The 14,693-nt window shown below is 39.8% G+C and overlaps 3 protein-coding genes across 3 annotated transcripts; 1 reads left to right on the top strand and 2 right to left on the bottom strand.

The window, feature by feature from the left end:
• The first annotated feature begins 716 nt into the window (after nucleotides 1-716).
• Nucleotides 717-5,110, top strand: LOC118435298. Its single transcript, XM_035851118.1, has 5 exons — nucleotides 717-1,363; nucleotides 1,668-2,459; nucleotides 2,544-3,067; nucleotides 4,142-4,314; nucleotides 4,448-5,110. The coding sequence occupies exons 1-5, from the start codon at nucleotides 1,163-1,165 to the stop codon at nucleotides 4,576-4,578; spliced, it is 1,821 nt and encodes a 606-aa protein (XP_035707011.1). The 5' UTR covers nucleotides 717-1,162; the 3' UTR covers nucleotides 4,579-5,110.
• On the bottom strand, nucleotides 4,797-10,705 carry LOC110848786 (fumarylacetoacetase). The gene is made up of 11 exons (XM_022096108.2): nucleotides 10,417-10,705; nucleotides 9,713-9,823; nucleotides 8,453-8,571; nucleotides 7,647-7,673; nucleotides 7,391-7,477; nucleotides 7,268-7,294; nucleotides 6,246-6,510; nucleotides 5,933-6,125; nucleotides 5,631-5,779; nucleotides 5,349-5,466; nucleotides 4,797-5,157 (listed from the first exon to the last, which is right to left on the bottom strand). Exons 1-11 carry the CDS (start codon nucleotides 10,498-10,500, stop codon nucleotides 5,081-5,083), a joined length of 1,257 nt encoding a protein of 418 aa, XP_021951800.1. The 5' UTR covers nucleotides 10,501-10,705; the 3' UTR covers nucleotides 4,797-5,080.
• Nucleotides 10,706-10,988: 283 nt separating this feature from the next.
• On the bottom strand, nucleotides 10,989-13,284 carry LOC110848769. Its single transcript, XM_022096078.2, has 5 exons — nucleotides 12,601-13,284; nucleotides 12,286-12,501; nucleotides 11,644-11,750; nucleotides 11,424-11,564; nucleotides 10,989-11,353 (listed from the first exon to the last, which is right to left on the bottom strand). Exons 1-5 carry the CDS (start codon nucleotides 12,733-12,735, stop codon nucleotides 11,104-11,106), a joined length of 849 nt encoding a protein of 282 aa, XP_021951770.1. The 5' UTR covers nucleotides 12,736-13,284; the 3' UTR covers nucleotides 10,989-11,103.
• Nucleotides 13,285-14,693: the final 1,409 nt, after the last annotated feature.

Below are 14,693 nucleotides of genomic sequence, written 5' to 3'. Positions count from 1 at the left end.
AAAAAGATGAATTGGACCAAACCCTTCGAAAAAAACAAAAAAATCCCCTTCTGAGTTATTATTTTTCGTTACACTTATGACAACTTTACTCCCTCTTCAAACTCCAAAAATATGGCTGCGACTGAGGTGGTACTCCTTCTCGTAATGCGAAACTTTTCTCTTGAAACAATAAAACTCCTTCGGTGATGGTGCAGACTTAATAATATTTCTCTCCAGAGTGTAATGACAAGGATAATGATACCACAGGACGGATATTGGGGAAACGGGACCAAGAAGACGAGAACAATCTCTCGCCTCCTTTCTTTCCACCAACTTTTTACACTCCTCATTCTTCTTATGAAATAGTACGCGTGGTATGTATGCATTCAGCACGGTTGGACTATTTGCTTATGCAGTTTACTAGGTACATTCATACCCACGAACGCCATACATACCTTTACTTGGTGGTTGATGTATCCAAAATAATAGCATTATTGATCAAATAAATCCACTAAACAGGCAATACTCTAGCAAAAGCAATACACAACTATTGGTTTATGTCGTAGATACCAATTCAAACGGTAGTTATTTAGTTAGCATTCAGTGCAAAATACAAGTCGGACCAAACCAAACCATGTCGAATGTCTTGTCCTCCTCCGCCTCCTCGTCTGGCTGGAATGGCATGATCGAACTAAAGTAAATAGTAGAAAAACTAAGTAGTATCGTCGTGTCGTCGTCATCGACATGGTGTTTTGGAATCGCGTGGTGGTCTGGTTTGTGTGTGTTGCCAGAATGAATCGGATTATACCGTGGGGCAGCAATATGTACTCGTGTTACGCTGTACATACATATTCGACATACTTTCTCAAATTCATGAGGGGAACTTGGTGAACACATTGGTTTTGCTTCGGTAACTTAAAAAGTTGTAATTTACATTACATTTCGTGTCTAGCTTCGCCTCAGTCGAGACCAGTTTTCGGGCTGTGCTGGACATGAAATTAGCTGGTGGTGGTTGCGTTCTATCGTGCTGAAATTGATGTACATACGCAGTGAGTGGATACATATTTCGTAGAAATTAATCCATGTAGGCATGAAAAATATAAAGGAAAATCTACAAGTTTTTTAAAAATATTTACATTGATCAAATGTTTACTGGGAGATCCACTTGAGTGAAAAGTGCATCATGTCCAATAAAACTGGGGGTGGTGGGAGTGTTTCTGGTCGTCGCGGTGGCGGTGCTAGCAGTAAGATGAGTGTTGGTTATGGGGGTGCAACCACTCCGCAAAGTGGTGGTCGAGACAGTCACTTTAAAGTATTGGAGACCGACTCAAAATACGGGATGCTCATGTGGCAAAGCAAATTGCAGGAAAAGTTGCTCAAGGAGGTGAGTGAAAGTAAAAGCTAAAGTGTCTCGCTCTCAGGTTTTGTAATAAAAAAATTGAAATTGGATAATCGATTTTATTATTGCTCAATAAATCAATATTTTATGGAAAAAATTTGACTTTTCAAACTAAGTAGTCCTGTAATAATCATGTTAAGGAAATTGGGTTACTAATTGTGTAGGTTGTGAATGTAGGTAGATAATTGCTTAAAAATACATAATGCTATTTCCTACCAATTAACTGGTAAATTTGCTCACAGAAAATTCTTTGTTGTTCATCCTGCATTTGACATGTTTTACCTTCCAGCAAAAAGAGAAGAAACAGAGCGATCTTGCTTCTGCGATGAGGAGAAAGTCTGACGAAGACTATCAAGCTCAAGCTAAAGCCAGTAGGACGGGACCACTTCGTGGTGGGGGCAGCGGTGGTGGTGGTGCAAGTGGGAGCTATAACACGTTCAGACCATCCAAAGACAATGGAATGGTGCCAGATCCCAGAGTAAACTTTAGCAGTGAAAGCCCCAATGAATTCAGGATTGAAATATCCAGAGAAGAAGACACTCCAACCTCCCGTGGAGCGAAAGGGACCCGACGAACTAATAATCCCTTAACAACAACAACACCCACACATTTCATCTCTGCGAGATCGCCCCAATCCCAAGATCCAAGTGAAAAGTTTGTTAGTGCTGATTCTGTGAATGAATTTACTTCCAATTTTGCTCAGAGCAACTTTTACGAGGATATTCATCACACTCAAACTGGTGGTGGTGCTCAGTCTGATTTTGTGAAAAGTAATGAACACATGAATAATTCCGATGGTGGGAACAAATATAATCCGAGAGGTAATAATACGGATGCACAATACGAGTGGGTGGTGCCCACGGACAGTGCTGACGATAATCAGGTTAGGCAAGGACAAGGTGGTGGTGGGACACGTTATCATGCCGAAACGTATCATCATCAGAATCAATACAGACGTGATCTTGTTCCTGATCTCGACAAAAATAATGGCACAATGCTCCCAAAAATTGAGAAAGTATTTACGCGAGGGAGACCCAGTGGTGGTCAAATGCCAAAACTCAGTAATTCCATTTCCTACGATGTATGTAACTCAGTAATTAAAGCTTACATACTTCCTATTTCCTAATTATCACGATCGTTCTCATGTCATCTCAAATTTTTGCAGAGTCTCACCAAACCCAATCATCATCATCAAGGGCAAACTACTCCGGCCGCCGGGATAACCTCGACACCCTACAACTTTTCCAGCAACCTGGCATTTTTCGGTCTAATGGGGTTCGGTGGTGGGACTGGAGCCGGAGCTCCGCGTCGTTCACCATCAGGAAGATTAATGACCAATCTGCAAGGTCACCCTGAGATCCGTTACCACCAAAAGGACACGCGTGGTTTTGACCAAACCCTGCGTTACATGATGGATAAGGAACGGATCTCTCAATACAAGGAGGACTTGGATAAACAAGTGTTGGAAAATGCGAGACAAAAGGTTCGGGTCGGGTCCATTCCCATGATTAAGATCATGAGCAGTCACGAAAGTAACCAAAATCTCGCCACGAACGAGACTGATGATGATTTGAGAAGGTTCTCTCGTGGCAGCAATAATGGCGTCGAGTTGGCTCCGCTCATCAGAAAGTATAAAAGTCTCCCCAAACTCAACGCTCTCAGCTCGACCGATGTCACAAAACAGTTCTCGTAAGTGGGGAGTTGTTTACTCAAATAGATTCAGATGTATGTACATGTTTTGATTGGTTGAGAAATTCAAATATGAAATATCCATCCCTCACTCAAGTTCTGTGTGATCATCAAAAGGTACAAAATAATTCATATCATGTTTCAAAAACAGAAACGACGGCTGCATGAGATTTGTGCTTACCTTGTTCCCACGCGTTATCGTTATTATATAAGGAGCTGAAGGTATTTGCTGGGAAGACTTTGTCCGTCCGTCCGTCAGTCAGTCCGTCAGCAGAATGACGGGAGAAAGGAGAGAGATAAATAATTGAGATCTGTTTACGGCATCATTCACATGACCAAATGAACTTTTTGAGTCAATCGGACAATTGCCAGTAAAAGTTGGGGGCGTGATTGCATAATTTTAGGGAATTGATTGTTTCTTTTCACATATATTGTGCCCCATACATGGTGGCTTACGATTAGATCATAAAAGATATGACCTTCCCGTGTTCAAGTGATCTCTGAACTCTGAGGCTGTCTTGAACACACTAAAAACAGCATAACTTTTGAACGAAGAGAAATATTTCAATCCTGTTTTCAGCACATAATGCAATAAATAAATTCCGAGGTCAAGACCACACCGTCTCGCACGCATGGGGTGTGGTCGGGGGCATAGTGAGATTTTTACTGAAATTAAATCTTTAGATGAAATATAGTGACCTAAAGTGTTCCCCCATTGTTGTGGGCGTGGTTTTGGGCGAATTGAGACTGAAAATCTACTTTGGTATGTGTGCTTACTACGGTTTATTATTATAATAAAATCCTCCTCTCAAACCGGGGAGGAAGAAGGTTCCATTATAGAGAGCGGAATGTTTTGCTAAAAGATGAAACGAACCGAATCCGAGAGTACAGGGAAGGCATACAATCTGGGAAAAACACGTAGGTTGAGAAAGGAGAAGATTAAAGCAACCAAGTGTGTATGTTTTGGTCTGTCTCTCTCTCTCTCTCCGTGTGTGCTTTCTCTCTCTTTACCACTGTCAAACCAAACTGAGAGCTTTCTCTTCTGTTTTTCATACCTGCCTTGGCAAAAATTAGCTCCCCGCGGAGAGGAGACCAGAACTGCCTTTCACCAGAACCCGAGGAAATTGCCAAAGGCCTGTCAATACAACTCGCAGAGAAACAGAAAATGTACCAAATCACTCAAGAGAACGAGAGGCTGGCCGCTGAGAAACACTTTAATACTTGGGATTCTTTCTGGGGAAGACCAGGTGAGCACTTGCGGAATCTAACACAACATAACCTACACAAGCTTGTTAGCTAGCTTGGCTTGTTAGCTAGGACTGCTAACTAAAGCTAGTTATCAACATACCTTATCCTAATCTGACCTTTTCCTTTGTCCAGGCTGCGGCGCGCCGATGGTCCACTACCGAAATTCTAGGATTGGTCAATCCACACCGAGTTTGGCAAGTTCCAGAACGGATCTGTTTAAGGCGTTGCATATGACGCATCAAAATAAACCAAAGGAAAAATAATCTGTGAAACTATTTAGGACGAGTGCTTAAAATTCGGTGCAATACATAACATGCGACATGTATGTATACGGAATTCTTTCTCATTTTCTATGTAACTTAAAAATCGGTGCACGCACAACGTATATACTGAATCGTATCAGGATGGGTACTCACGTAATGAATTTGAAGCAAATTAAGGAATATATCCGAACGTCTCAATTTAAATTGAATGACAGAAATTAATGAATTTTTCACTCGATTTTATTCATAATGATGATTGTATTACATTGTTGGGTATCAAATAAACATATAATTAGTATTTTTAACTATCTGTCAAATAACAATCCGTTAATTAAACCATGCATTCCTACTTGCAACAAGAAACACAGGAAATGGGAGTTTCCAAACATATAGATAGAATTTTTTCCAATTACGCTCATCCATATACCAGCACACAATGAATCTTCTCACAAGATGAAAGAAACCCAAAATTAGAACAAATCTCGAAACATGTAACATGTAATTAATGAGAAATTGCAGGCAACACGACTCCACTACATTTTCCAAACCCAACCTTGTAGCCGTTTCCTTGAGCCGCTCCTGCCCAACAAAATAATAAATCAAACAGATAGCAAGAAAGAGTCTCATCACGATCATCACGATCATTATTTTAGTTGGAAGTGAAACTTTTTCGTGGTTATCGGAACATCGTGATGATAAAGAAGCAGTATTGTTTGCACAAAAGTTTGAGAAAAGTAGGTGAAAGTAAGGCTCCAATATTTTGGACTTACCTCTGATAACAACTTCGTCACCGTCCTTCAGAAAGGTGCGCGTGGACCCATCACTCATTGGAATTGGTTTGCTACCTCTCCATGACAGCTCCAGCATCGATCCGAAAGAATCCTCACTCTAATCACGGGAAAGGTGAGACATGTATTGCCAGTTAGATAATAAATGGCTCCATATTTTAGCATGTCACCACACATTCCAAAAAATAATGAAAATCTATCCACGTGCAGACTCACTGGTCAATATAAATATTCTAGCGCTTACATATAAAAGGTTAAACTTACCGGACCGGAAATTGTCCCGGAGGCCAATAAATCTCCGGGATTTGTATTGCAACCGGTTATCGTGTGATGAGCCAACTGCTGTTTCATTGTCCAGTACATGAATTTGAAATTGGATTTGCATACGGTCGTTTCCTCCGGCGAAGTTTCGGCTGCGAATGGTAACAAAATATTACGTATGTATTACGCGTCTCCCCAGTTGTAAATAGTTCTAGAGATATTTATTCAACTCGAAGGGTGAGTATTTTTGTTAGAAATAGAGGAAGCTTGCCCACGTGTGCACACACGCATCTTTCACAACTTACGCTTGATGGAGACCGTGAGGGGAATGTCAAAGGTGAAAGGATCATCATGCACCAAATATGGGAATGGTTTCGGATCCTGGTTGTAATTGGGTTGGAGAAATGGTTCCAACGCAGCGAGGGTGACGACCCATGGCGAAATTGTGGTTCCGAAATTTTTCGCCAAAAATGGGCCAAGTGGAACGTATTCCCATTTCTGGAGAAGAAAAACAACATATTCAGTATGAATAATAGTAAGTAAATATTTTTACTTGTACATTTCCCTCCATTTTTTGTGCGAACTTTGCACATTTTTCACGTGCCAACCCACACCCACCTGAATATCTCTCGCACTCCAGTCGTTCATCAAGACGCAGCCGAAGATGTGGTCCTGTGCCTCGGAAATTGGAATCGGACTTCCGAATTGGTTTCCGGTCCCGACCAAGAATGCCATTTCCAACTCAAAATCGAGTAGTTTACATGGTCCAAAAATAGGAGGTTTGTCATCAACAGGACAGGATTGACCCGTGGGGCGCCTAATGGGTGTCCCACTTACCACAATTGAACTCGCCCTCCCATGGTAGCCCACGGGGAGGTACTTCCTACACGATTTAAATCCAATGAAACGTTTCAGGGACAGAATAATACATTCTCTGCGTCATTCTCTTTGACGAAAGGAATAGGATTTTTGATAGGACGCCCCATGCATTGTGCTTCAGAGAACAACAACAAGAACGCAACTACCACGTAATAATAATGTTTATAATATATGCATCGGCCTGCGTGGGATTACCAGACTTGCTACTTAGCAGTAGGCCCACCAGCAATGATAATGATAATAATAACAATTTCAACATTTATCATTTGCTCCAAATGTCCCGGTAGCTCGGGGAGAAAATCCTCATTCCCATTTATATTCAAAGTTTGAAGCAAAGTGTGGAAATGTGCGAGACCAACGAAACTCTTATGCAAATCCAGAGACGCAGTTAGATTATAGAAAGTCATCAAGGTTTAGGACCAGTACGATATTCTTGTAGCCAGTTTCAAAAGTTGGGTCCAGAAAATCTGTCCCGGTATTATTGCCAAGTTGAATTCCGAAGTCAGTTTTATGACGTACTACAAATACGCACTGGCTCTGATTCGAATACCGTAAAAGTTTAGAGATAACCCGGACATGGGGAGAAAGCTGGTTAAAAGGGTTAAATTCTCGAGGGAGCAATTGCACCAGGTTTCATGCTATGACCTCTCTCAACTTGAGATTGTACATATATGTATGCTGCGGCTCTCACTCTCTGGTTCTCATCTCACTCACTGCTGGACAAGGTAATGGTTGGTGGAAAAAGGATAATGGAAACATACCAGTTGGGCATCAAAGCGTTGTCTTTTCTGAAAATATAGAGAAATCCTTGAGTAAAAACAGAGGAACTATGCGCACCATTGAAATTGAAAGCATACAAAACTTGGACAAACAAGCAGTCTCACCCTCGAAACATGGTTCCAACGTTGGTGGCATGATCAATACTTGAATAGAAATCCGTATAGTCTCCAATTTTTGCTGGAAGGTGCATCCTTTACCCAAAGAAAATTCAATTATAGAAAAATTGCATTAAAAAAGTTGAGCACTACGCTTTCAAATAGAATTTAGAACCTCTATATTCTACTTTGTATTGTAGTAAAATATAGCGATTCTAAACTACAAGTTCTGTACAAAACTATAAAAATAGCGTTTTATGCTTACCTACACTTCGAACTCGGAACAAAAGCTCTGCAGGGTACAAAGATACAAATATGAGTATAAATCCTCGTTTAGAGAGTTCAGACATTGTGTCGTTGATACAAAAATATTGAGGAAATAGGTTTTTATTTGAGCAAGATTGTCATGTTTCATAATTTTCCAAGCCTTCTCATATTTATTTCCTAGCCTACTTATGCCGCAGGTGCTAAATGTCTCCTCCACTTGTGGCGGATAAGTTGCAGACAATGAAATTGGAGATGAGAGTCTCCTTTGTTATTTGAATAATGACAAAGGAAATCCTACTCCGTGTTCCTGGTATCGTGCTTGCATATCTTTTTGTGCATTGTGCTGCTGGCCATTCAACAATTCAACCTTTACAATTTATTTTGGGGAAAGTGGGAATATCCATGTCCTTGCCAGACATTATCTCTTTTCATATGATTAAAACTCCCATAATTTTGAGTGGCCTTGCTTAAAAAAAGTTCTTGGCCTTCATCCCGCGATAATAAAGTGCATTTGAGAACAGGAGCAGGTTTTTAGTCGATAGAATGTCTACATTGAAATAAAGTGAAAGTTGCTTTCACTGGCTGATTTAGTTCTTCCTTGGCTGGTTTAGTGACTTGTCTGCTGTCTTCTAATTTTTTTTTGCCTTGCAACTTTTCCTCTTCTGCCACTGTCATCTCATTCTCCCGACTCGTCCATATACTTTCTTTTTGCGGTGTTTGTTTGACTTTCCGCGTCTCCATTGCTGCTTTCTCTCTCTTCGCCTGAAATTGACGGGCGAGAATACAGAGAGAATATCAACTTACGTGTGTCGAAGTGGAGAATCCCGGAGGACGGATTCTGAGGCGGAAAGTACTTTCTGAAGTGTCTCTCTGCACTCTAGCCATGCTGATTTCCCAAGGCTCATTAATCCATTTAGACTCTCCTGGTAGCAGTGGGCATGTAACAAGGAAAAGAAATGGTGGATTAGTGGGTGCTACTTTTGTCATCGGGATTAAGCAAAAGATGTCAAGTTGCGTCACGGAGGTATAAAAATAATACAAAATTCTAATGTTCTCCAGGCCATGTGCATTCTTTGAGTAGTTTTTAAGTAAAAGTTCAAAATTCATGGGGTGAGTGAGTTATACTTGCTTTGCATGCACGTGGCGGCGGAAGTGTGGGGACGGAGGGACAATGTCCCCACGGCTATTCAATGTCCCCATCATCTGCCCATGTTATATATATCCCTCCCTCCCCTATCCTACAATGTTAATGTCCCCACAGCTTCCGCGGCCACTGTACTACATTTACGTACGTGCATGCATGCATTATGTTTAACCTGGTCTGATGGGAATTGAGAAAGAAAACTAATACCGAGGATTTTCAAGAGTTATAAATTATCCACGTTTCATTATTATCATTTTTTGCATTATACTTATGTACTTTCATCCCATGTGCGTTCTAGTTTCACAGGTTTTCTCATCTAATTTAGTTTACATAAATTCTTTCTCCAAGTTTTTCACATTGAAACGCCCACCACATGAATGAACACACTTTTAATATAATCTACCCTCCAGTCATTAAAGTACATGTTGTTCCTTACTATCTTTACATGATATGTAAATATCCATGCCATGCTTGACTTGACTTTGAAAATTTGCGAAATAAGTAAAATCATAGGATACCTGAGCCTAATTTATCCCACCGGAACAAACTTTCTTAACATGGTTCTTAATGAAGGAAGGGATTACATGCAGTGTGGTAAATAAAGGGCAGGAAGGAAATTAGTTTTAATTTGGGTTTTCGACTACATATTCACCGACGTCATCTATCTTTGGGTATTAATAGCTGTGCATTTTGCACCGTTACTGATTATCAGGCAACCCTCTCAGGAATTTGGTTTGATTAATGCCAATATTGAGATGCAGAAAATGCTATCATGAAAATTAAGACGGTTTGGAAGTAATAATTAGACTCGTGATCCCACAGCACGCCTATATTTGACCTAATGCATCTACCACCACCAATTTTAATCCCATAATATTATACACACTTCAAAGCAAATGATCTAAACCTGACTGACTCACCTCATCAAACACGTGTGAACTTTTGGACATCAAAGGTCCACAAAACAGGCTTTTGATGACTCCAAGATCCAACACTTGATCACCTATTGCCACGCCGGGCCTCGGCTTGGGCTGAAAATGTCATGGCGAAAAACAATTTCAACACTTGACCTACAATAAACCGCAACGTACTACGTCCACATATTTGGATTATCTCCCACAACAATTGGAAACAGGATTGTGCACGAAATTCGCAAAATCGCTTGTCCGTTCTCTTATCTTTCATGAAATTCAATTTTATCTACATGAACAACAAGCAAATTTAATTCTGTCTCTCAAACTCGTAAATATTTGGACAAGTTAAAAAGTTGAAACGCGTTCTTTGCCCTCTTGACTGGACAACACTGAGCGATGAGGATACTTAACCTTTGCTCTTTTATTTTCCTCTCAGAGGGGAAAAGTTCCGTAAACTTTGTTACTTTTACTTTTCTTCTTTACAGCCTTTTACAACTGAGGATGAACGAGAATACAAACGAGACAGTCCTTGGGGGTAATTCTTAGAAAAATAGGGACTAACAGGGACGTCAATTGTTCCGAAATTGAATGCGTACATATGTACATCAAGAAATAAGGTTACATAAAAATGTCCAATATTTCGGAGATGATTTGGACCAAGACAATTCCCAAACTTTTCTTGATTCTATTCTACGCGACAAAAAACTTACGTTGTCCGTCGTGGAGAAAATTCCATAAGGCAAGTTTTCGAGTGGAAACTCACATTCTGGCCCGTATTCAATAAAACTTTTCATTTTGACGACGGAAATTTACGACGGGGCAGATGAATCTAAAACAAAGGAAGAGAACGACCGCACTGTCCACGCGACGAGGTAAGAAAGATCGAAAAACTTGGACACGATTTTCCTTCCAGAATTATTCAGGCACCTCCAAAACAAGTTTGATACTGGATTGAAGTTACTACAAGATCACGTTTTGACACCATTAACTAAGCAACAGAGTAGAATTGGATGAAATAAACCGGCTGAAATTTATTGTATATCAGGCAGATGAGCTTCACTGCATAATTACTTAAAGTTAAACTTGTTTCTGGATATACATGTGTAGAGTTGACAGTGGATTCCAGATATAAATACGGCAACAAACTCAAGGTTAACCGGATTTACAAGGCTGTTCTCATCTTTCCATGAGCAAATTCATATTGCTTCACTAAAAGGGTTGCATGTATGTTGAAAACTTGGACGGATTGGATAAAATGGGAGGTGTGTCATGTCACAGAAAATTTAAGTGTTATAAAAATCATGTCTTTCATTTATTAAATCTCCAGCTTTTACATACAGTAAGATAATTTAAGGTTTCACTTCTTCAAGATAAATGAGATATTGCATCTCAGCAATTCAGGGTTCGCCAGATTCATCGAAGGAATCATGAGACAATGTTTTACTTTTGCGGTTTCCTCTTCTCAATAAGGACGAAAATTTTCGCAACACATTTCCACTCCGGTTGGCAAATGTCTTTCCAATCTCGTCGAGAGAGTCCTGTTCGACTTTTCCGTTAAAGTTTTTCATGGTCAAGTCCGACACGGAACATGACCTTGTTGAACCATCTCCTTGATGGTGAGCGTGTTTTTGATGTTGGTGTAATCGTCTGAAAGATTTTGGTATTTTTGTACTAATCCGTTTTCCTGATTGAAATATTCCTGACAAATTATACGTACCTGTACGAGGAGAGATCATTAATGCGAAAAATCTCAATTTTATCCAGTCCCGACTTTAAAATAGTAATCAAGTCTTTTCTAAATTGACTCCACTCTTGATTCAGTTGCTCCAGCTGTCCAAAATCCGACTCGTTTATGAAGCTGGTTTCATTTCATGAGGAGAAAAATAATAATTTGAAAATAATTCGTTGAGCAAGATTAGTTTTATAATGACACTTGCCATGAAAATTCAGGAATATGAATTTGCCTCAGGTCAGCCAGCGTCAACGTCTCGAATTTAGTCATGAGTTCGTTGCTGGATAATTGTTGGAGAAGTGAACTTTTGGCCTGGAAGTAGACAAAATCTAAATAAGTAGGTCAAAAGCACGAAACGGGACATGTCATCGCGTCTGACATGTCTCATATCATAATCCCACGCATATCTGAATTACGGGGTTGTACAAATGATGGAGGTCTCCCAGCGAATGCTCTCCGATTTTGACCAAAACTAGTGTCAATCGATCATTAATTTAATTAGTATGAAATTGCAAATGACACTATCAGCCAATGCTTAGGTTTTGCAGAGATATTTGCACCCAAAGTGGAGAAAACGTGCTATAAAGTTGGCAAATTTTACACTTTCCAAATTTACTCCGCCCGTTTTCTTATTCTCGGATGCAAATATCTCCGCCAAACGTGCCCATTGGGAGATGGTGTCATTTGCAAATTTCATACTAATTAAATTTGTAACCATTTGGCAATAATTTTGGTCAAAATCGAAGAACATACGTTGGGGGACCTCCATTAGCAATACAACGCTTGGCTAAAAACGCCAGAAGAAAATATGCATTAGGATGTTGGACGTGGCTAAAAAAGAACAAACCTGTCGCCTCGCTTCCGCGTGCATTACTCTTTTTTCAAACTCTTGAAAAGCATCGTCCCCATTTCCATTAAAATGTCCATCCAATTCGGACTGGATGGTTGAGCAAAGTAGTCTCAAATTGGTCTCGGTAACGATGTTATCCTCCAAATGAGCTGTTTTAAGGAGATCATCAATCTTCTTTTGCAGCTGGGTAAATTCAGACTTCAAGTCTTTGACCTATGCATCCATACATTAACATAATTATAGAATGATTTCGGATGGTAGGGCTAAAAAATGCCATTTTTTTACCGCACCAAAGAAAGTTGTTGTTTTTACCTCACTTCCAATCTTGTCGATCAGCACCTCTTCCAAATAAAAGGCTCTGGAGAAGGCAACCACGGATTGACTACTCCGCACAATTTCAGACGCTACTTTCAACTTCAAAAGTTGGAATTCGTTGTCTCGCTCCATAATAACTTGTCTTTGCGAATTTATAAAATTATGACTGATTTTGCTGAGTCATTCTTAGAATATTTTTGCAGGAGAAGTTTCGCAACTGATTTCTACAACTGTTCGATTTCGAGTTACTTATTTCACTTTCATGTCCTGCACAGTATTTTGTGCGACTATGTATGTATCTGCTTGCTAAATACTTTCACCTCCTTATTCAACAGTTTCTGTCGTAAATGCGAAAAGTAAAATCAAATTTAACAACCGACTCGCCAAACGGTAAAATTCGTATTCAAGACAACTCTTCTCTGGTCTCTCTTCTAAAAACAAACCAACACAAATTCACCCAGTAAACAAACTCTCTTTGGCGAATTAGGTATACAAATGAATCAACTGATTCGAACGGGGTGTCGACAGTAAAACAGATTTTACAACAGTTTTACATACTTTGAAAAAAATAACTTTCAGTCTTTAACGAGCTATTAACCCAGACATCACTAGTAGCACCAGCAGCACCACGTTCAATGCACCCACACTGGAAACTGCACTGGAAAAGAATGATCATCACAGCTTTGAAAAATAAATATAATATTGTGTTCAGTCTGAATGTCAACCCATGCATTGCGTGAAATATTTGCACGAACGAACAGATATCCAGAAGTGACACGACTACTATAATCAGCACCTTGTGAACGCTCAATTAAACGTATCATGGATCATATGCATTTGCATTATTCATCATTTACAGCAGCATAATAACAGCACGATGGTATGTAAATATGTGCATACGAGGAAATATCAGGCGTAATGTGGTTCAATTTTTTTGTGGTGGGATTATACGTACACAATTGTGTTGATTGGGGTGGGATATGGTCCCCACATGTGCATGTATTCAAATTTAAAGAGGAGTACAATCTAAAAGCGGAAGTGTCACCTCATCAAAGTCAAACTAAAAGTTGTAGTAGTCGTTGTTTTTTGGAGATGAATGTGTTCCCCCCACAGTTCATGATTTATGTGTTCAGTTAGTTGATGTGACTCATCCACGAACAAGCAGATGCTCATCTGCTCCTCTTGTTATTCTGTCCTGTTTAATGATTCATTCACAGAATGGAAATCGTGGGATGGAAAATTCCGTATGATATTTATGTATGGACGACCTAATGGGATTGGGTGGTGGGGGTGGGGCACTTTACAAGCGTCACTCGGAACGCGAGGTGACACATGCCAATCCAGTTTTTGGTAGGAGTCCAGGCTAAAGTCAGACCAGGTATTTTAAGTGGTAGGTTTTAATCAAAAAACATGAAAATACTGGTTCCAGCTAGGAGTTTGACAAGGTTCCAGATTTTTTTAAATTGGAATTTTCTATGTAACTGATTTACAAGGTGTTAAAATATTTAAGTACATACATTGATAACACTGAGCTCTGTCGGTACATAGATAACTTTTTATCCTGCAAGTGTAAATATGTAGATATAACCCAGCAATAATACAAATTTAACATGAAATTACGAATAAATACGAGGTGGATCTATAGAGAAAGCGATGCCGTTCACTTCCCCTGTGAGCACAGAAAAGAACTGCGGAATCGCGTGTGCGGCTTTCACTTTTGGTGAAAGTAGATGGCGTCTAGATTATAACGAAGAAGTTATTGGAGGTCAGTGCAAAACAAGCTGTTGTGGTCCTTTAACTTGCACATAAACCGATTTAGCTCAAATTACTTGTAGATTTTTACTACTTTTCGACAATATAACTTTTATTGACGACACTATTTTACTCAATTCCTTCGTGGTGCCTAATATTTGAAGAGGTAGCATTATATGACATATTCACACGTCTTGGATTGCTTGTGTAATCCAAGCAACACAATCTCTCCCTTTGTTTTACAAGTCTCCAACGCAGAGGAAGCTGAATTTTTCTGTGAGTGGCAGAGGAATGAATGAATGAATGAAGAAGCCATGAGATTCACTCCAATCTCCATC

The sequence above is a fragment of the Folsomia candida genome, unplaced genomic scaffold (assembly GCF_002217175.1).
Source record: "Folsomia candida strain VU population unplaced genomic scaffold, ASM221717v1 Fcan01_Sc004, whole genome shotgun sequence".
NCBI classification, from domain to species: Eukaryota; Metazoa; Arthropoda; class Collembola; order Entomobryomorpha; family Isotomidae; genus Folsomia; species Folsomia candida.
Note: the sequence above shows the minus strand (reverse complement) of the source record. Positions and strands in the feature narration are given on the sequence as shown.